This window comes from Meleagris gallopavo, chromosome 1 (genome assembly GCF_000146605.3).
Source record: "Meleagris gallopavo isolate NT-WF06-2002-E0010 breed Aviagen turkey brand Nicholas breeding stock chromosome 1, Turkey_5.1, whole genome shotgun sequence".
Lineage (NCBI taxonomy): Eukaryota > Metazoa > Chordata > Aves > Galliformes > Phasianidae > Meleagris > Meleagris gallopavo.
The window spans coordinates 88,415,689-88,437,225 of record NC_015011.2 but is presented as its reverse complement, the minus strand read 5'-3'; the positions used below and the strand labels follow the sequence as shown (position 1 = coordinate 88,437,225).

Here is a 21,537-nt window from a genome sequence, read left to right as displayed (position 1 = left end):
TTTTCTGCATTGCTTGTTTGTCCAACACTAACAGTTGTCATGAGTCTGAAATGTCATAAAGCTTTGTCCTTTCAGAATCAATCACGTATTTATAAATGCAGCTCTTGTTGAATTGTCTGTAAAAAGTAAAATGACAGAAACAACGTGAATCTTATCTGCATGCTCAAGCCTCTGAAAGGAATGTAATAAAAAAGGGAAAATCTGCTACGTTTGCATTTGCAGTGTAACTTGACATGGAAACAGAACTTTGCTACAGAGAACTGCAATGCTTACTCAGACATAAAGCAGGGACTAGTCCTTGTATTTCTTTAGCTCGTATGTCTATTGGCTGCACAAGATTGTATGCCTACACTTATGTACTTCAACACTTGCTAGGGCTCAGCATGAAGATGAGCTTAGTATGCAACTGACTGTTATAAACAATCTGTGTTGAATATATTTAATGAGTGACTTTGTACCTAAAGCTTGAGGGCTCACTTGAACAAGAGAAGAAAGTGAGGATGGATCTAGAGAGGGCAAAACGCAAACTGGAAGGAGATTTGAAGCTGACTCAAGAGAGTGTCATGGACTTGGAGAATGATAAGTTGCAAATGGAGGAAAAGCTGAAGAAGTAAGAAATTTTTTCTGTTATACTAAGTAAAAGCAGCACAGTTACCACTGCCTGATGTATTCAGATGTGTCATTGTGGCCTGGTGGTGGCTTAAAGGAAATTTCATCACAGATGAGAGAGTGATGGAGGGGAAAATCAGTGTTACTTGTTTGCAGTATACCTGAACCATTAGAATTGATTAGACTTATCAGCATTAAATATATATAGTTTGTTTTTATTGCTTAGGAGAGAAAGGAATCTTCTAAGAAGTCATTCCTCCTAACTATAAGAGTATTGTTGAAAGACCTAACTCCATTAAGCATATTTTTCCTTTGAGTATGAAAATAGCATTGCTCTGTATGGCATAAGGAACAAGAAATGTAATTGCACAAATATCTGAAGTCTTGACTTGGAAACGACTGCTAAGACAGTTATGTATTTTCTTCCATATGGTGATACACAAGAATTGTTTTCATTTTTAGATACATTAGGAGTTTTGTTGAACAGCTCTTTAAAAATTGCATGAGCCTAGTTTTGAACTGTGGAAAAAACTGTCATAGTGGGATTTTCCTTTCCTTGGCAGGAAAGAGTTTGAAATGAGCCAACTGAATTCCAAGATAGAAGACGAACAAGCTATTGTAATGCAACTGCAGAAGAAGATTAAGGAGCTTCAGGTTAGCTTGCTTCTTTCTCATTTCTCTTAGAACGAGCTTCCCAAGGCTGGATATCTCTTTGGGCAGCCTTTTCTAGGGAAGGCATACCTGTCCATTACAGAGAGGTTGGAACTGGATGGTCTTTTCTGTTCCTTTCAATCCAAGCCACCATATCATTATCCGCCTTACTGAAGGGCTTTGCAGAGATTTTCACAGCTAGCTGCTACTCAGCTTTGAGACCCAAAGTAGTGCAATCCCAATCCCTTTTCCCTCAAGGAACTGATTCCTCAAGATGTATGACTGCAGAATGCTAGTAGTTTCAGGAAAGGCAGAAAGGCTTCATTGTTCTCATTTAAGCTTGGAACCATGGAGCTGAGGATGGCTGTGGTTGCCAGGGAGGAGTTCAGCAATTAGTAGGAATGGATTTGAAATTTAGAGTAGGAGCTCAAATACACATGAAATTTTCAACAGAAATTAAAAGGCCAAAGTCAACCAGGATAGTCCCAACAAAATATCAACTCTGATTTTTCTATAAATAAAGAACATTTGAATAACTTGAATGTGAAGCATATGTTCACCAAAATAACTGTTTCAATAAATAAAAATAAAGGCCTCCCAATGAATAGTCACTACTCATTAAATTCTAGACACTGCTTTATTTAAAGTCATCAGTCTTAAAATTCCTAGAGAGAAATTACTTCTGTCATAGCTCTCTAGCTGTCAGATAGCTCTTAGACTGGAAGCAAAGAGAACTCTTACAGTTCCCCTCAATGGCAATCAGTTGCTACACCTACTGAGAAATAACTTCTCTCCTGTACTTGACCTATATGTAAAGTACATGACAGAATACAAGGCTGACGTACTTTACCTGAGTGTCTTGAACTAAAGCTTGTGGGGAAAATTGTAGAACTCATAGAGCTATTTACTAAGAGAAAGATATCTTGCCCTCTGGCTCAGTATCTGATTTATTGACACAGATGGGCAAATTTTCTAACTGCTGTAACATGCTTCAAGGTTTTCTGGTGGGAATCATCTGAAGGTGACTCCAAGGTTCTCTTTTCTCTTTGTTAGGCTCGTATAGAAGAGTTAGAAGAGGAGCTGGAAGCAGAAAGAGCTGCTCGAGCCAAGGTGGAAAAGCAGAGATCAGATTTGGCCAGAGAGCTGGAGGAATTAAGCGAGCGGCTTGAAGAGGCTGGAGGTGCCACTGCTGCCCAGCTGGAGATGAACAAGAAACGTGAAGCTGAATTCCTGAAGCTGCGGCGTGACCTCGAGGAGGCCACGCTGCACTATGAAGCCACAGCTGCTGCTCTGAGGAAGAAGCACGCAGACAGTGTGGCTGAGATGGGGGAGCAGCTGGACAACCTGCAGCGCGTCAAGCAGAAACTGGAAAAGGAGAAAAGCGAGCTGAAAATGGAAGTGGATGATCTGACATCCAACATGGAGCAAACGGTTAAGGGAAAAGTAAGGGCCTTGAGACTTCTCATACCCCCCAGTGGTCTTGTGTAGCCAAGGCTTGTCTGAAGGCTTCCCAGGACAGCTGGTAGGGCTGGCACGTTTCAGAAAGTCGTGTCTTGCAATCTGGTGGAGCTTGTGAGTGCAGTATCACCCCTTCCCCAGCTGGTGGTATAGCCCTTCTCATTTGGAGACAGGATAGGCACTGAAATGGCCTATGTCAGTTGTAATACATCCTCAGTCCCAGACATACTGGTTATTCATATATCTCAGAGCACAAAACCATGCCACTTAGTGGTCCCCTATGCTGATGATGACTGCGGTCATGCCATTCAAGGCAGCTCACATGTTGATCTCGGCCCACAGTTTTGACTCACATGAGCTGTTCATTTTCAATTCCTATGGCTGAATTATGCATTTTGCTTCCTCAGTAGACAGTCATGGCAGCTTTCAGAGCGCTCTAAAGAGCGCTCTGAAACTGAAGACAGGATTTCAGTATTCTGAGTATAAGAAGGCTGACATCAAACTCAATTTATTATAAATAGCAATTACAGCAGAATCAGTAAAGCAATTTTCACTGGAAATGATTTTCCCATCAAACACTTGAGATGAAGCTTATGTCTGAACTTCATAGGCATATGATTGGTTCTCTGATGCTTCACTTCAGAACACAGTTAAGGAAAAGCAAATGAGGAAGGTGTTCTGATGGGGAGACCCCTGCCTGGGACCACAGACACAGGGTTTCTATTCTCCATTTTACTGCTGTGACATGGCTGCTTTTCTTCTCACAGTTCCAGTGTCCTTGTCTTCAAAACAGTGACAGTGTGTACACACACACACACACACACACACACACACAGAGCCTGATGAGTGGGATTATTTCTTCTTGATTACTTTTAATACTGAGCCAAATCTCAAATACTTTATTTGTGTTCCAGTCACTCAGTGTTCCTGTAAGGTGCATTTCACTGTTGTTTTATTTGCCAGGTCAAATTGCTCTTTAAGCTAGGGTGCCAACCAAACAAGAGCTCTTGCTGTAAAGCTTTTGAAGATCAGGCCTTACCCTCTCATTAACATTCATTACAAGCTGGTGGTAGAAGAGATGTTTGTGTCTTTGTTATCTGGTGTTTATTTGAAAGGAGCACACACAAAAAAGATGTATTTCAAATGTTACAGCTTCCAAATGGCTACTTGGAGGCTGCAGCTTTGTATGTCTCTTCTCCTGATTCCCATTTAGGCAAATGCGGAAAAACTTTGTCGCACTTATGAAGATCATCTGAATGAGACAAAAAGTAAACTGGATGAAATGACTCGCCTCATGAATGACCTCACTACTCAGAAAGCAAAACTCCAGAGTGAAAACGGTATGTGTAGTAAATGAGTGTTCAGTCCAAATAAGCTACTGGTAAGCAGAATGTCAAGTGGCTACATAAAAGAGAAGTGGTGTGCAGCGGCATTAGTACTGAATCTGACGGGATTTGGTTTGCTAAGTAGAGTTGTAGCTTTGCATCTTCCAATTTTCCTGTCTTCAGTATTCATCTAACATAGGCTGGAGAGACCCTGCCTTGAACTGTCTTTTGAAACTGGTCTATAATCCTATCTACCAGCATGCTGTGCTACTGCCTCATGAGCTGAAGTGGATGTGCTGGCTAAGTACCACTTTCACAAACAACAACACATACATTGCAGAGCTAGAGGGAAGATGAGGGAGTTGGCATACTTCAGTTGTCTGTGTGAATACACCTTCCTCAGCACGGCCTCAGGCATTGCACCCCAGAGGATGCTCACATCCAACAAAAAAGTGCATGCTACATTTTCTTGCCACAGAACTCTTATCTCTGCATCTCCATCAGATACCACTGTTCTGCCAGACTAACTTCCTGTGTATTTTTAAAGACATTTCATTTCCTGTCTATTTTCATGTTATTTCTCTGTACTCTTGAAGGGCTGCAGTTTCTGCCCCGTAGTGATGCCCTTGTGATAAGTAAAGTTTTCCTTATATAGCCCTCTGTTTTGTATGCTGGCAGTTGTGAGGTTATTAAAGTACTTTGGATCCCTCTGAAAAGAAATCTGTAAAGACAAAGTAGTGAAGAAAACAAAACCAGCTACAATTTCATGTGAAAGGAAGCATCAGTCTAGCCTGATTCATGAAATTGCTTGAAGTTCACAAATCCAAGTAATGACTGTACAAATATGAGTAATCAGGAAAAAAAAAGAAAAAAAAAGAAAGTTATCCTAGTTAAGTGTCTTGATGGCTACAAGTTTGGAAGATGCTTCACAAAAGGCCAGCCATAATCATGTTTGTTCTTTCCCTCAGTAGAATTGTGTAACTTGGACTTTGACTTTTGGCTCTGGCTGCAAGTGTGTTACTTCCTCTTCTTAAATCCTGTGACAGGTGAATTTGTAAGACAGCTTGAAGAGAAGGAGTCACTGATAAGTCAACTGTCCAGAGGAAAAACATCATTTACACAGCAGATTGAAGAACTTAGGAGACAGCTAGAAGAGGAAACCAAGGTAATGCTGTGACTGTATCCCATTCATTGAAATAGAATAGGAGAAACTACTCACGTTCATTTGTATCTTGGATAAAAACTGAAATGAGATATAGGAATGAGAATACCACCTGCTAACAGAACAGTATAAATTCCTGCCCTGACAGCAGCAAGTCAAAGGAGAATAGTTTTGAAAAATAAGTAGTGTTCATAATTGCTTTATAAAACTGACCTAATAGTCTATGCAAAATCTCAGATCTTGCATCTTATAAATCGGAATGTTGCTCCAAAGGTATGAGAATATCTTCAGTTTTGGTAGTATGCCCAGCATGTTACCTGTTGGGATGACTTTTTGCCTGACTTGTCCAGGCCTGACAAGGCCAGCAAAAAAAAAACAACAAAGACTTGACCCTTCGTTTGAATTTCTAGGACGTGCTTGTTTAGGTTATCCTATAGGTAACCCTGCAATGTTGTGACCTTTCTATCCCTACAGTCCAAAAACGCCCTGGCTCATGCCCTGCAAGCAGCCAGGCATGACTGTGATCTCTTGCGAGAACAGTATGAAGAGGAGCAAGAAGCCAAGGCAGAGCTGCAGCGGGCTCTTTCCAAGGGAAACGCAGAAGTGGCGCAGTGGAGAACAAAGTATGAGACTGATGCCATTCAGAGGACTGAAGAACTAGAAGATGCCAAGTAAGTGGCTTACATGGGCTTCATCTGGCACTCAGCTGAGAGGACTATAGCATCTGTCTCTGAGCATCTCCAGTCTGCAGGATCTTCCCTCACTTCCAGTACATTTTCTCCATCTAGGATTTTCCCTGTGATCTTTTTCAGGTTCCTCCTTTCTTTCCAGGACCTCTTCTTTTTGCTGAGACTACCATGCCCTGGCTTTCCCCATCTAAATAGCCTATGACCAAAAGTCCAAGGCATGATCAGTCTCCTAATTAGAAGCTATGTCTCTTAAATGGAAATTTCAGTATATAGCACTTTAATTTGACTAGGTTTTATCAAAATTCACAACCAGCCCATAGTGGTCACAATTAGAAATCATAGCAGGCTTCTTATTGAGAAATCAAAAGTTCAGTTTCAAACATTCACGCACATGCACAAAATTATCTGCTACTTGTAGCATTCACAATTTAAGCTATTTTTTGTCTACCAAAGTCCCTTCTCTCTAGAGGCTTGACTTTTATTTATTTCTCCTTCCCTTTCCCCCCCATTTTCCCTTTGGAAATCAAATTATTGAGATATTGCTTTGGCGTCAGCTTTTCCAGGTAGACAGCAGTCATTGCCCTCACTCGTTTTGCTGTCTCTTCCCATCTGGCAGGAAAAAGCTTGCTGCCCGCCTGCAAGAAGCCGAGGAAGCAATTGAAGCTGCCAACGCGAAGTGCTCTTCTCTGGAAAAGACAAAGCACAGGCTGCAGAATGAACTGGAAGATATGATGATTGATCTAGAAAAGGCCAACTCAGCAGCTGCCTCCCTGGACAAGAAGCAGCGTGGTTTCGACAAGATCATCAATGACTGGAAGCAGAAGTATGAAGAGTCACAGGCTGAGCTGGAGGCTTCCCAGAAGGAGGCCCGCAGCCTCAGCACAGAGCTCTTCAAGCTGAAGAATGCCTATGAAGAGACACTGGACCATCTGGAGACTCTGAAACGGGAAAACAAGAATCTCCAAGGTAGGCTTCATTCAGGACCCCATGGCTGGTACCAGAGACACAGCATTGGGAACAGCTGTAGGGAAAGCCATTTCTCTTATCCTTGAAAGAACTTTAAGGTGTGCCTGGAGACACTGATGCTGGAAATGAAAGTTTTAAGCATTGAAAATGTTTTTGCCGGAGGACTGACTAGATCTGTGTAATCTAGTGTTGCCTACAGTTTTGTTTGAAACAAGAATTCTTGTTGCAAGGGAGAAGGAAGACCCTTAAGTGTCGTTGTAGCCTTTTACTAGCAGTACAATCCTTGCTAGTTACACCAATGGAGCAATTCACATTATTGAAAGCAAATTTCTAATCATGACCACTGCCTTTTCCTCCTCCTGCCAGGAGCAGGGGAAGAGAGCTCACTGCTTGCAGGGATGTCAGCCTCAGAGAAGGAACAAGAAAGGTGGCAAAGATGCAACAGATGAGGCCTACATAGCTCCCAAAGTAGGGCACCATGTTGCTAGCCTGCAGATCACAGATAAAAACTAAACCGCTTCAAAAAGTATTTATGAGAAAACCCGTGCCCTCAAGTTCATCAGGTAAAAGCAGTGGCTATACAAGTAGGATGCACACAAGCTGTCTTGCACACAGATGAGCACTTGAGGTGCCAGACACATGGATCCTATATTCTCATTCTGTGTATTGCTTTATGTTTGGAATACTCAAATTGACACTAAATCCCTCTGACCTTTTTTTTTTTAATTTGTTTGTTTCAGAGGAAATTTCTGATCTGACTAATCAGATCAGTGAAGGAAACAAGAACCTCCATGAGATAGAAAAAGTCAAGAAGCAGGTAGAACAAGAAAAGTCAGAGGTTCAGCTGGCTCTGGAAGAAGCAGAGGTAAGGAGAGAGAACTCAAAGAATTAAGAAATTATTTCTTTATCGTGAATTTCCCTCCTTTTTGATCCTCTCAGCTACACTGCAAATGTGCGTGGAACTGCCCTGCGACCAGCTCTCCTGAGCTTGCTAGCCAGCCATGGGTTTCAAGAGAGACTGGTGTCTTCTGGAGATCTCAGCTCTGAGATCACCAAACAGAGGCTGCTTCAAAGGATGTGTCTTGTAGGGGTTGTTATTGTTTTCTTTCCTTTTTTTCTTTCTTTCTGGAAGCACATAAATCCTCTGCTCATTTTCTGAAAAGCCAGCATAAGAGCATTCCAGTCTTTCAGGAAATTTGGGAATTATGCTTTTACAATATTTTATCAGATATTTCTAGTATCTAGTTTCCATCAGCAAATTCACCATTTCCTATCACAGAGCATAAGAAAAAAAAAAACCTCCAGATGACACTAAACCCCACAAGGTTTTAAATATTGCTTTAGATGATGCACTTTGCTTTAAAAAAAAAAAATAAAGTGGTCCCAGGCTTGGAAACAAGACAAAAACAGGCCATCCAGAAAATCTTTTACTCCCATAGGAGTTTGGTAAGACACTTAACATCACTGTGTTTCTTTTTATAGTGACAGGTATGCACTATGCAATAGGGATGGCCCATCACAGTTTACAGAAACAAACCACCAATACAGAACAGACTGATTGGAGATTCTGATTATTTCCAGGGTTTTCTGGAAGGTTGGTGCATTGCAGAGCTAGGAAGGGGGTGTCGGTGTTGCTGGCTAGAAGCAACACAGCAAGGGATTGTAGGGAAGGGCTGTGTTTCATTTGAATTGTTCCCTTCACAGCATCTGTTGAAGTGAGCATCATGCAGCAACAGGGATCTGTTAATGCCTTAAATGCTGTGCAACTTCTTTTGTCTATTACAGGATGCTTTACAGATTGCAGGGATTTCACAGCCAAACAAACAGGTCTCACAATCAGAGCAGAGGAAATGGCATGTCTGTCTCCCCCAGCTCTGAGATGTGAAGGGTGATTACATGCTCTGTCACTGAGCTTCTCTCACAGGAAAGAATACATCGCTTCTGAGGAATCCAAGAGGCACGCTTTACTTTCATGAACTGTGTGAAATGGTTTCCTGAATCTCTGAAATTGGCAGCTAACTGAAGTAAAGCGATGATGTATCTTAATTGTGATAGAAATATTGCAGACTTTCTCCCTCCCTTGTGATTTGGATTTCTGGCCCTTGTCACTGGTGTTTCTGTGTACTGTTCCCAGTAACAGAGTGGCTGCTTGGCATGAAGTGGCATGAAAAGTGACCTGTAGCTGCTGCACAATGGCCAGAGATAAGCAAGGATTTTGAACAACTTTGCTTTTTGGAACCCCATTCTGTTTCCACCATCTCTTGAAGGAAACACAGCAAAGCCAGTGCAATTTTATACTTCAGAGAGCATTTTCAAACTATGTGGTATTCAGTTCCACTTTCCTTCTCTGTGTGATCAGAGCAGCAGTGAGTGAGAGTGCCCTGAACTTGGTTTGTGCATGACCTGAGAGTCAAAGACCTGGTGTTTACTCGTTGCCACTAGCACAGTTCTTGACTTCCATGAGTGAGAGAGAACATCAGAACAAGGACAAGTCTCCCCTGTTCTGTAATGTTTCCTTCATGTTTACTGGAAATAAGGGGCAGAATAGTTTTGTAGTTTGTCTCACAGAGCTGATGCCTCCTATGTCTGTCCTTAAAGTCACTCCATAATGAGATTGCATATGTGGGAGGTTTTCAAAACACCCTGATTTGGAGAGATCTTGATGAGCTGTATGTGGACCCCTTCAAGCTCCCAACAACAATCTGGCTTCAGCTTCTCCCTCTCCCTTAGAAGCCAATGCACTTCCTGAGGGTGTCTGCACTGCAGTGCAGGGGAATGCATGTGTTGGTATCAAAACTATGTAGGCAAGGTCTAAAGTACCTGGTACTTTGGTGAGCCATGGACTATTTGAGAATCTGTACTATGAGGAGCTTTCTGCTCCATTTTCCAGATGCCAGGTTGCATCAAAGGTGAATAAAAGCATTGCTTTGCCAAGTAAGCAGCTCATGTCTCTTGCTTAGAGATAGGGGCAGTGGAGGAACGTTGCTACTGGGAGCAGTGAGAAAAGTGTGAAGGGATCTCTTTCTGCATCAGCTTGTGATTTGAAAAGAAAGAAAAAGTAACTGCAGGCTCATGGTGCTTTCTATTCCAGGGAGCTTTGGAGCATGAAGAAAGCAAGACCCTTCGTTTTCAGCTTGAGCTTTCTCAGCTTAAAGCTGATTTTGAAAGGAAGCTGGCTGAAAAGGATGAAGAAATGGAAAATATAAGGTACTGTACAGAGAGCTTTTATTTTTGTTTCTTCTGCTGAAAGAATCAGAAATATTCTCAAGACCCAAGACAGCCAAACAAAGCACAGCGAGTTATGGCAGCAAAAGCAGATGCTGGCAGTACCAATAACTAAGGCAGCTCTGGTTATTGCTCTTTGCCAGAGGGTAGTTCTACCACAAGATCTTTTTCTTAGTTCAGATATTCCTGTCAGTCCAGTCTCTGACAGCGTACATGTAAACTCACCAGATATGTCACAAAGCAGCTGCAGGAAAACCAGCTGGCACAGTCATGGGAAGACCATGAGCTGCTATGTCTGTATGTTTACAGCAGGAAGCAAGCAGATCTAGTCTACTGCCTTCTCCTAGAATGAGCTCCTTCCAAAGGGAATCACAAATCAGGAGAAATGTTGCAGTGGTGCTCAGATTGATGCTACCTGAAGGCAATATTTAATTCTGCATCTGGTTCATTTGTGCAATCCATAGCTGTTTGCAGGAAGGACACAAGAAGCTTGCAGTTATGCATGCACAATTTGGATAAGCGGTGAGATTTGGAGAGGTACAGAAAGCGTGGATATAAAAGGAGAGGAGCCTGCAGGTAAAAAGGGGTGAGCAGCAAGAAAAAGGAAAAGTATTCAGATGACAGAAGGATGAAATCTTTTCCCCACTTTCCTCTAGCACAAATCCTAGTCTGAAGAGTTACACTGATTATAGAGACCACAGGACAAGCCATTCCATTTGGTGTTCCTGCCTCAGCCACACTGTGCATGTTTTGCTGCTAGGCTGCCCTGCAGGCAGGCAGGGCTATCCTTGGGAATCTGGGGCACAGTTCTCCGTCTTGCCCAAGCAATAAGACTGTCAAGGTTTTCCTTGTTGCCTTAATGAGTTCCCAGAAATGATATGCAAACAGCGAAGCCCGGCCCAGGGTGAGAAGAAATTTTTTTACTGTGTGAGTCATATTCTGTACATTGAGTTACTTTCTGGCTGCAGGAGAGCAAAACCTTCACCTTGGGACTGAGAATGTGGAACTGCTGATTTTAAGCCTCTCTGATCTGACTGTTAGAGGAAAATTATGCACCTGCTTCTATTTATTTTGCCATCTCTTAAATTGACAGTAAGTTGCCTTTAACAGGGAGACCAGCCTGTTAATTACAGCAGGCTTAATCTTTTCTAACTTTACATGTCCATAACACAGATTTCTATTCCTAATCTACTCCCATAATAATTCAGCATACAAAATATATGTTCCAACATTTACTTTAAGATGCACTAAATTGTAGCTTGCAAGTGCCATTTACTACATAAAGAACCGCTAGAGTGATTAGCTTGAATGTAGCTCCCAACCATCAGTTTGATTAATCTCCTTTCTTAATGCTTCCATGTAAAGCATCCCAGTAGATGATTCAGTAAATATGACAAGTGACAGTTAAGCTTGAAATGCTTCTTGCAAGGTTCAGGCCTGTACTTGCCTGTGCTCCTAAGATACTTGAGGAAGCTCCCTGCTGAAATATTGCCAAAGAAAACATGGGAGAAGGATGCTGTAAGTGCTTACAGGTGAGGAGTTGGCTGAGGGTGTGAAACATACTAGACAAGTACACAGCAACAAGGTACTAGAAACACATGCTATGTATGTCATTTAGAAATGTAGTGCTGCTTCTAGATGAGACAACTCTTGAAGGTGAAGTATAGTTTCACGTAGCTCTACGTCCCTTCCCAGAGAGTAAAACAATTCCCTTCACCCTTAACTTCCCATTTACTTTATCCAAAATCAGGAGGAACCAACAACGCACCATAGATTCTCTACAGTCCACCCTTGATTCTGAAGCCCGGAGCAGAAATGAGGCTATCCGTCTGAAGAAGAAGATGGAAGGAGACCTCAACGAGATGGAAATCCAGCTCAGCCATGCTAACAGACATGCTGCAGAAGCAACCAAGTCAGCACGTGGCCTGCAGACACAAATTAAGGTACTCTGAGAGCCGGGTTTCATACCAAAACAGTAATGGTGATCAATAGAGAAGCTACTCTCAAGCACATGCAGTAAAGCCCTTATGATCACATCTGATATGAGACAATATTGAGCAGTAGATTTCTTCCAAGGCTTGCAGACAAGGTGAGTGAGATACAGGCATGAAACCCTGCTGGCTACAGCTTCCTGCAGGCACAGAGAGCTACGGCATGAGATACTGAAAATCTGTGATTTCCTTGAGAGCCTGCAAATCTTTTAAAATTGGAGAGCAAATCAGTTGGCTGTACAGAGTGTGTGTGTGTGTGTGTGTGTGTGTGTTCAGTTTTCTCACCTGCTTCAACATTGGTAATTTTTTTTGTTTTAAAAAGGTTTAAAAAGATAAGAGATCTCTTAAGTCATTACCTGCCTCTGCTCCTTCCTGTGCCCATGCTGCCAGTTCTGCCTTAGGCAGAAGTGCCAGCTCTGACAGATCTCAGTTCAGGTTTTTCCCCCCCTTGCACCACCTACCAGGAAAGCTCTTGAGATAGCAGTCTAGAGGAAGCTTTTCTCCAATAAATAAACACTGAACCTTTGGAGGTGGGCCCTAGGTCTATAGGTCCTTTATATAGGGACTCAAAATGGAGTTGGCCTGGTAAAATCTGGCTGCTTTGTTCTAGGAGCTCCAGGTGCAGCTGGATGACTTGGGACACCTGAATGAAGACTTGAAGGAGCAGCTGGCAGTCTCTGACAGGAGGAACAACCTTCTCCAGTCAGAGCTGGATGAGCTGAGGGCTTTGCTGGACCAGACTGAACGGGCGAGGAAGCTGGCAGAGCATGAGCTGCTGGAAGCCACTGAACGTGTGAACCTGCTGCACACTCAGGTTGGCTTTTCCTGGGTTAAACTGAGCTTCACCTGTTAAGCACTGACACTGGGAATCACAAGACAGATGCTCCCTGCATGCCTTCTGTTAAGAAAATGAAGGAGAGGAAATAAGCCACTCTGCAGATGAGCTCCCTCCTTTCTGCCAGGGCAACTGGAACTGATGGCTCGGCAAACTGCTTTAAGCAGTTCCCAGAAAATATGGATGGGTGATTACAAGAGCAAGTTGTAGTTCTTTCCCTCTCTAGGTGCTATAAAACCATAGCTTCCTGCTTTCACTTCGCTGCAGCTGGGATGGAGAAGCAGACATGGTGTTTTTGCTGCTGTTTCTCAGCAAATCAAACTGCAGAGCCTGGGTGTAGGCCTACTGTGCAGTGTAGCAAAAAGTACTTGACTACACCACAGGGCTTCGTTACGAGAAGCTTTTGGACTTGAAGAGTTGTGTAGGAACACCTCTTGACTCAGCAGCATTTTTGCTGCAAAATCCAAGCTTCTCTTCACCAAATACTGAATACTCAGAAGGGAGAATGAGCTTTTTCTGCTTTGATGTTTTGTTCTAACGATCTCATTAACTAACAGATTATGGATCATTAGTTTTCTGAGTTGAACTGCTTTATCCATCTTCTATTTCAGTCTCTAGCTTATTATTTTATCTGAATCAAAATCTGAATGTTTACAGCTTTGTGAGTACTCTTAACACCTCCTAGGCCTGACGGTAGCAAAAGACTTTACCACACTGCTGGGTCTCTCAAAATACTGCAAAAATAATTAAACCTTGGTGTGCTATGGTATTTAAAGAAGTTAGGTCTCCAGTAATCACTTTTCCTCCTTTTCTGCTTTTCCTTTGTGGAAAATGTAATTAAAGAACACAAGCCTGATCAATCAGAAGAAGAAGCTGGAGGGTGACATCTCCCAGATGCAGAATGAAGTGGAAGAATCAATCCAGGAGTGCCGGAACGCAGAGGAAAAAGCGAAGAAAGCAATCACAGATGTAAGTAGCCTAGTTCCTTGCTCGTATTGTTTCAGCTCCACCGTGTCCAAGGACAGCACAGCATTTCTTAAGTATGTTACAAACCTGATATACCCCAAGTGCTCCACAGTAATCTGGAGGCAGCTGATGAAACTACGACGTTACACAGGCTGGAGGTAAAAAGAGAGGAAAGAATTCTGCTTGATCGACTTTATCTTATTTTTTCAAGAATGTAGATTCCACTGATCCTCAAAGTCTCAAGTCACATTAATTTCAGTTGGGTAAATTGTATACTTCTGTAGGCTAAACCAGTTCAGACTGATCTAGCACTAACTGGTTGACTGGTCTATGTTGAATTTGATATGAGAAACAAAATTACTGAGTCCAAAATGAGGTATCCCATAACTAGGTGTCTATTAGGAAAACATGAGGACAAAGATCCAAGAAGACAGAGTGCATTCTTTCTATCAGGAGGAGGGCATCATTTGGATGTCCTTCATTAGAGTATACTTTAATTTCCCACAGACCTGGAGAAATGCAGAGTTGGGCTGACATATCACATCATGGTGTGCATGAATGAAGCTATTCTTGTACCACAGCCTTCGCTTCTCAGGAGGCAGTGCTATTACTGCCTGCCAGAGAGAAGACACTGATTGTCCTTGATTCAACTCCAGCCTGGACTGCAGCAATTGCTGGCTTCCAATGGCTGCTCAGTGATGGATACAAAATCTGTAAATGGCTCTTAGTAGCAGGGAAACATGTCAAATCAGAAAAGAGCTAATAGGCGTGCTTGTTACCAGCCTTGCAGAATGGCCAGGGACGATGACATAAGATGCTGAAACTGAGCTTCCTATTGCAGCACACTATGGAAACTGCTGTGCTGTTACAGCTGCTCAGGAAGCTCTCATCTATGACTGTTCAGGGAAATTTGCTTTCCAGTTGTTTTAATTTACTACCTACCAAGCCCTCCTAACTCCAATATTAGATTTTTTTAAATAAACTCTAGTTGAAATGTTTGTAGTAAGTTGTACAGATTACAGGTATTGTAAATGAGGACATTTAAACATAGCAAGGATTCTAAATCCAAACAAATAAACAAGTAAACAACAACAACAAAAAACCCACATTAAATCACAGCATTAGAATAGGAGGGGGGAAAAAAAACATATTCTCTCTGCCCAGGGGATATGTGCAGACACAAAATATTCTTTGGAGCTCTGGGTATAGTGAATGATCCAAGTAGTGGATGATTCAAGACAGATCTTTTATCAGGTTTTTACTGAGGCACAATTCTGTGGCATAATAGAGGTGCTGTAAAGTTTGGTTGTTTTTCAGGCAGCAATGATGGCTGAGGAGCTTAAAAAGGAGCAGGATACTAGTGCTCACTTGGAGAGAATGAAGAAGAACATGGAGCAAACCATTAAAGATCTGCAGAAACGACTGGATGAAGCAGAACAAATTGCCCTGAAAGGCGGCAAGAAACAGATCCAGAAACTAGAATCCAGGGTAAGTTTGCAATCAAACTACAGTTCGTTATCCCCTGTCTTACAGAACTGGGACTGGGTAGATGGCCTAGGGCTGCCTGGTAAGTTTATAGAGGCTGATAACAGATGCTGTGAATGCTTTCCTCTGTTTCACAGAAAGCAGGTGAATAGTTCTCAGACACACATTTCCCTTTTATGATTCAGTTACAATGAACTGTTATAGCACAGCAGTTGGCCAACTTCCTCATTAAAAAAATAGTGACAAATTTTAAAAAGGAATGGCACAACATCTAAAACTGGGAAAGGCCTCTGCTTGCTTCATTTAAACATTTTTTTCTCTTGCCAAAATTTCTATCGAGCATCTGGTTCTGAGTGGGATCTTTGCTGGTTCACCTTAAATACACTTAAGTAGAATGGGAAGTAGAATGATCCATTTTTGAAATTCAGGTCTATTAAGATGTTGAGAAAATGAACAATTCTTGAACTGTGAAGTACATTGTCCACTGCATTATACATACAAGGGCAAGAGCTTTTTCTTTTTTTGCAGGTTCGTGAGCTGGAGAATGAACTTGAGAACGAACTCCGCCGCAACTCTGATGCCCAAAAGGGAGCCCGCAAGTTTGAGAGGCGCATAAAGGAGCTGACTTATCAGGTGACCATGGACTGCATAGCCACTAGATCCCAGTGAAGAATAAAGAAGGGCATTACCCAGAGCTTTCTGATTGCAAGAAGCTTTACGGATGGGAGGATGGGAAGAATATCTTTTTAGGGCTGCTATCATCTTGCCTGACTCATTGTAACTAATGGTACAAAGAATGCTATTGCTGGGATTTGGATGGTTTTAGCATGGTTATAAAATGGAGCAGGCTTAGATGATGATTCACACTGGCTAGAAGAAAGCCCACCTCTCTCTCAGCTGTGCTGATGTTGCTAAAGAGAGGATTCTGATGCATCACCAGGGGTAGGGCTGCGCAGTCCCAAAGCTCTGACACTTACCACAGGTTTACTAACAGCTGCTCATGCTGCTTGCCTTTCAAAAAAAAAGGGCAGAGCCTGAAGGTTGCTAAGAAGGTACAGGCACATAGAATTAACTGATCTGCCTGTTTATGGCCTGCAAAAACTTAAAATTGGCTCATTTTACCAGAAATGACTTCAAAACAGATTTTACAATAATCAAATTACATATATTTTAGGCATGCCCATAGGCCTGTTTCAATGAATAACAACACACTCTCTAATAACAAGTGCTTCTCACCCCCAAGCAAGGAATTTTCTGTGCATGTATAGGTATGTATGATATAAATATATAAATACAGAGGAGGTATATATGATATAAATATGTAAATACAGAGGCTACTTTTAGTCCCCAGCCTCCAAGGTCTTATACATCTTCAATCAGCCTACAGAATCTATGTGCAGGTTTACCACACTATGACTTGTTCATACTTCAGACAGCATGTTTGCAAAATAACATACTTGCCAATTGTAATGACTGAACTGTGGAAAATGCTTTTGGCCTTTTTATAGTATTAACCCACTTACTGGTGTTTTGGTACAGTCAGAAGAAGATAAGAAGAATCTGGCCCGAATGCAGGATCTGATAGATAAGCTACAACTAAAAGTGAAAAGCTACAAACACCAAGCAGAGGAAGCTGTAAGTGACTATTTAGGCCTTTTTTCCCCAATTGTGTTATCCAATTACTATTTGTGTTTATATGAAGGCTGGACTTATAAATGTATTTATATATATAATATATAGCATTTGCACTGATTACTTTAGAAGAAATTATTCCATTTTATCTCAGGATTGGAGAGTAATTTGCAGGATGCAAAGGGAAGGGAAGAACAGGAAAGACTTTTTTTCCTGATACTCCCTCAGGAGGCATGTTAAGAGCCTTCCAGTTCACTTAAAATGAAGAGTGCTGCTGGAAACATCAAATCCTTTCTTTGTGGAGGAAAAAAAAAAACCCTAACCACAATAAATAAATAAATAAAAATAAACCATCAACCCTCGGCCCTTCAAGAGTCAAGTGGGTCCCACAGGGCTGTTACATAGCCATGCTGAGCTCTTTTGTTATCCTTGAAGTGGAAAGCTTTTTTTCTTAGGGATTGGAGGAAATCGGCTCTGCTGTTTTCTCTCACTAGGAAGCACAAGCCAATCTGTACCTTTCGAAGTACAGAAAACAGCAACATGATCTGGATGATGCCGAAGAAAGGGCAGAAATAGCTGAATCTCAAGTTAACAAGCTGAGGAGCAAGTCAAGAGATATTGGCATGAAAAAGGTATGGTTTTACTCTATGGGGCAAATGTGACTGGTTGATACACAGTAGCCAGAATTTTCCAGACTGTTTTACATATGTGATATTAAAAAGCTCTGTTTCTCCCTCCCTTTAATGATGTAGATACCGATGTATGCAGTGGAGCTGGCGACTACTGCATTAGCAGAGTGCCAGATATTCTAACAATGCTCTTTCAAAAAAAAACCTGCATTGATTTCAAGAGCTGGATGAAAATATTAGGTGTTAGTCATGTGGTGTGATAAGTAATGAGAAATACATCGGTGGTATTTTGCACTTGAACAAAATGGTACTAAAGTAAGATTGGTGAAACTGAAAGGTGCTATTTGAAATCAAATCTCTGCCTGACTTTACCTGCCTGATAGCAACCAGGGAAAGGAAGGGCGGTGTAGCTACTTGTAGGAATGATAGAAGAGGAGCAGAGTCGTTGCTTTTATTTGCTTCATTTGCAAAGGTAACATAAACTCCCTACTTAACAACATGTAAATGTAATGGAGGTTAAGCTCCTAAGTCAAGTAAGAGAAAATAAATCTTTCTGTATTATTTAGCTGTTTTTGTCCCATTCCGTCCCATCGCTTCCTTCATTCCACAATTCTGTGGAAAGGAAATACTCCAATTTCTGCTTTTATAGTAGACTATTAAAGTCATCTTTAGCTGAAATAAACTACTGTAGATTCACTGTCTACAGCAGGGCTACATTAATACTAGATGAACATCTGGTCTTTTACACACTTACTTCCTTTAGGGAGAGAATGTCATAGGAAAGACTTTATTTATTAGCATTATTAGATTAGCATTAAAATTACCTTCCTCATACTGCTACCCCTGTTCCTGGAAACTCTAGGAAGTATGTGTGATTCAGAGTAAACAACATTGCATTGTGACATGTCTGCACAGAAATCATCTGCTCTCAAAGGATACAAACACTAGCATTGGGAGAAGAAGCCTATAGACTTAGCTGAAGTAAGACAGAAAAGATTCAATATCTATAGCATTTAGTGCTAATCTATTTCAGCTATAAGCTAGTAATGCAAATAAGGACAAGCATTAGTGAATAGAAGTTTTTGTCATTTACTTGAGAACTTAGCCTAAATCCCCTGCCATGCTTTGTTTTTCAACAGCTGTATACTTTCTCAATTGCGTTTCAGGTTCATGAAGAGGAGTAAGTGCAGTCCTGGCTCACAGATACAAGATGATGTTTCATACAGTCAGGCATAACCAAAAGCAGATGCATTAAAACAAAACTAAAACAAGCACTTACAAAAATAAATATCAAGTGAAAACCAAAACACAATGTATAGCGTATTCCATTCATTTTTTTAATATAATTTCATTTTGTTGAGCCCCAGGGATCCAATAAAGGATAACATACTTCCACTAGCCCACTTCATTATATAAGAACAAATCCTAATTGGCAGATCTCTTGTGAAATCAAACTGAAGGGCAAATCCAGTCATGTTTTCCAGTCTCAGGCACAACCCTTAAAGTTACAATAACTCAGCTTCTAGCTGTCTTGTCTGCGGGTCAGGGGCTGTACCACTTTTTTTAGGACAGCAGAAGCTAAAATTCAGACCACCAGTTTAGAAGCTTCTCCTACAGTTGGTCAAAGGATTTCTGTTCTCTAGCTGCAAGACAGAATTGCCTGCATTAGAAATAGTGTGGCCAGCAGGAGCAGGGAGGTAATCATCCCTCTGTACTCAGCACTGGTGAAGCTGCACCACGAGTACTGTGTTTTGGGCCCCTCACTACAAGGAAGACATTGAGGCCTTGGAACATGTCCAGAGAAGGGCAATGAAACTTGTGAGGGATCTGGAGCACAAGTCTTCTGAGGAGTGGCTGAGGGAGCTGGGATTCTTGAGTTCAGAGGAGGCTCACAAAGAGACCTTCACCCTTCAACTTCCTGAAGGGAGGTTGTGATGAGGAGGGGTTTGGCCTCTTCTCCCAGGCAACAACTAGGACCCGAGGAAACGGCTACAAGTTGTGCCAGAGGAGATTTAGGTCCGACATAAGGAAAACTTTTTCTCTCAAAGAGTGGTCAGGCACTGTAATGACCTGCCCAGGGAGGTGGTGGAGTTGCTGTGTCTAGCAGTGTTCAAGAGGCATCTGGATGAGGAGCTACGAGATACGGTTTAGTGCTTGTGGTAGCAATGGTAATGGGAGGAGGGTTGGACTAGATGATCTTGTAGGTCCTTTCCAACCTTGTGATTGTATGATTGGCATCAGAAATGCTGTGGAGTGCCTATGGCTCATAAGTAGTGTTCTTTAGATCTCTTCCACTTTATATTTGGTATTAAAACATTCAGTAAAGTGCAAAGCAGTAAGTCCTCTCTTCCCCTTACAGTTAAAAATCTCAAAAAAAAAAACAAAAAAACAAAACCCAACCCTCAAAACTTGATTTTCTGTGAAATCTGTTGTCCTTTTAATACACTCAAATTTCAGTTTTTCATGCGGACTGCTCACATACAAATGTCAGTTGACTTGCACATGCTTTTTTCTGTCTGTCTACTTGCTTGTTTCTGCTGCTCTGGTAATTAGCCATGTATTTTTCTCCAAGTGTGACGCAGTAGAAAGGAACTTCTATGTTCTCCAAGCTCATTTTCAGCAACAATCACAGGAACCTCTGTTTGCAGTGAAAGGGTTTCTTTTAGTATGTCCAGGCACTCATATCACTGCATTTCTTCTGCTGCTCTGGTTAAAACAAAAACTTCTGTGAGAACTACTTATGTGTCTAATTAATCCCAACAAGACTTTCTTGTGATAGAGGTAAGTATTTTCCATTTTAAGACTAGGGTGAGCAAAATAAATACACGACAATGTAGAAGCATTCCTGTTTCTTCCCTCTAGTCCTCAATCAATGTCACCAGTGCTGTATTAACCCATATATTGTTCTGCTCACTCTGAGTGAAAGATCTCAACAAGTCCCAAGATAAATGGATAATGCTTATGCTCTTTGAACAAAACAGCTTCATCTGCAAAGTATGTTACCATCTGTATGGGAACTGCTGAATCACTGCCTGAACCTCTGATTGACCACCTGAGGCAAGCAATGACTCAGCCCTGGGAGCACAGGTGAAGGCAATTCCCCTGTGCTACCATAAGGAGTGGAGCCTGGCTGCACCTCTCCTAGACCCCATTTAAGAGCTGACTACCACTAGGGAAAGATCTCTTTTGGAGATCGCTCCTCTTGGAGTCCTCTCAGTGAGCCCAGGACAAGGGTAAGCTTTCCAACCATTCTCCTTTAGCATGATAACTTGTTTAGCCTAACTTTCCTGTATATTTCTTAATTATAACATCTGTATATTCACTGATTACACACCATCTCTAAAGCATATCAATGTTATTAAAACTGGCTAGCATCCAACAGAATCTCCACATGAGAGTAAAATAAAAAAAAATGACAAATTCATTCATTTTGTAAGGGCATATAGCAACAGATGAGGGGAAATGGCTCTGGGCTGGAAGGGGTGGACTTGAACTGGATGTCAGGAAGACATCCTTTGCTGTGAGGGTGGTGAGACACGGGAGTGAGTTGCTCAAAGAGGCTGTGGATGCCTCCTCCCTCAAGGTGTTCAGGATAGGGCTGGATGGGGCTTTGAGAGGCCTCATCTGGTGGAGGGTGTCCCTGCCTATAGTGGAGGGATTGAAACTGGATGATCTTGGAAGTCTATTTCACCTCGTTCTATGATTTTAGATTTGCTTTCTGATGTGCTCTTGTCATCTCAGTTTCTGTTGCATAACGAAGTTTGAGGCTGTGACAAAAGTCATAATGCCCAGAGAGTTCAAAGATGCATCTCTCCACAGATGGGACCATACTGTTACACAGGACAAGATTTACCATAAGAAATAAGGGCTATAGCTGTTCTGGTTGTTTGGTTGTGGTTTTTTTTTTTTGGTTT

General features: G+C 41.8%; 1 protein-coding gene across 1 annotated transcript; it reads left to right on the top strand.

Moving 5' to 3' along the window:
• Positions 1-449: 449 nt before the first annotated feature.
• On the top strand, positions 450-18,939 carry LOC104913730 (myosin heavy chain, cardiac muscle isoform). The gene is made up of 17 exons (XM_010721184.3): positions 450-610; positions 1,173-1,263; positions 2,314-2,703; positions 3,932-4,058; positions 5,090-5,208; positions 5,680-5,876; positions 6,511-6,860; positions 7,601-7,725; positions 9,952-10,067; positions 11,836-12,028; positions 12,687-12,890; positions 13,755-13,880; positions 15,195-15,365; positions 15,891-15,995; positions 16,902-16,997; positions 17,489-17,626; positions 18,790-18,939. Exons 1-17 carry the CDS (start codon positions 501-503, stop codon positions 18,805-18,807), a joined length of 2,676 nt encoding a protein of 891 aa, XP_010719486.1. The 5' UTR covers positions 450-500; the 3' UTR covers positions 18,808-18,939.
• The last annotated feature ends 2,598 nt before the right edge of the window (positions 18,940-21,537 follow it).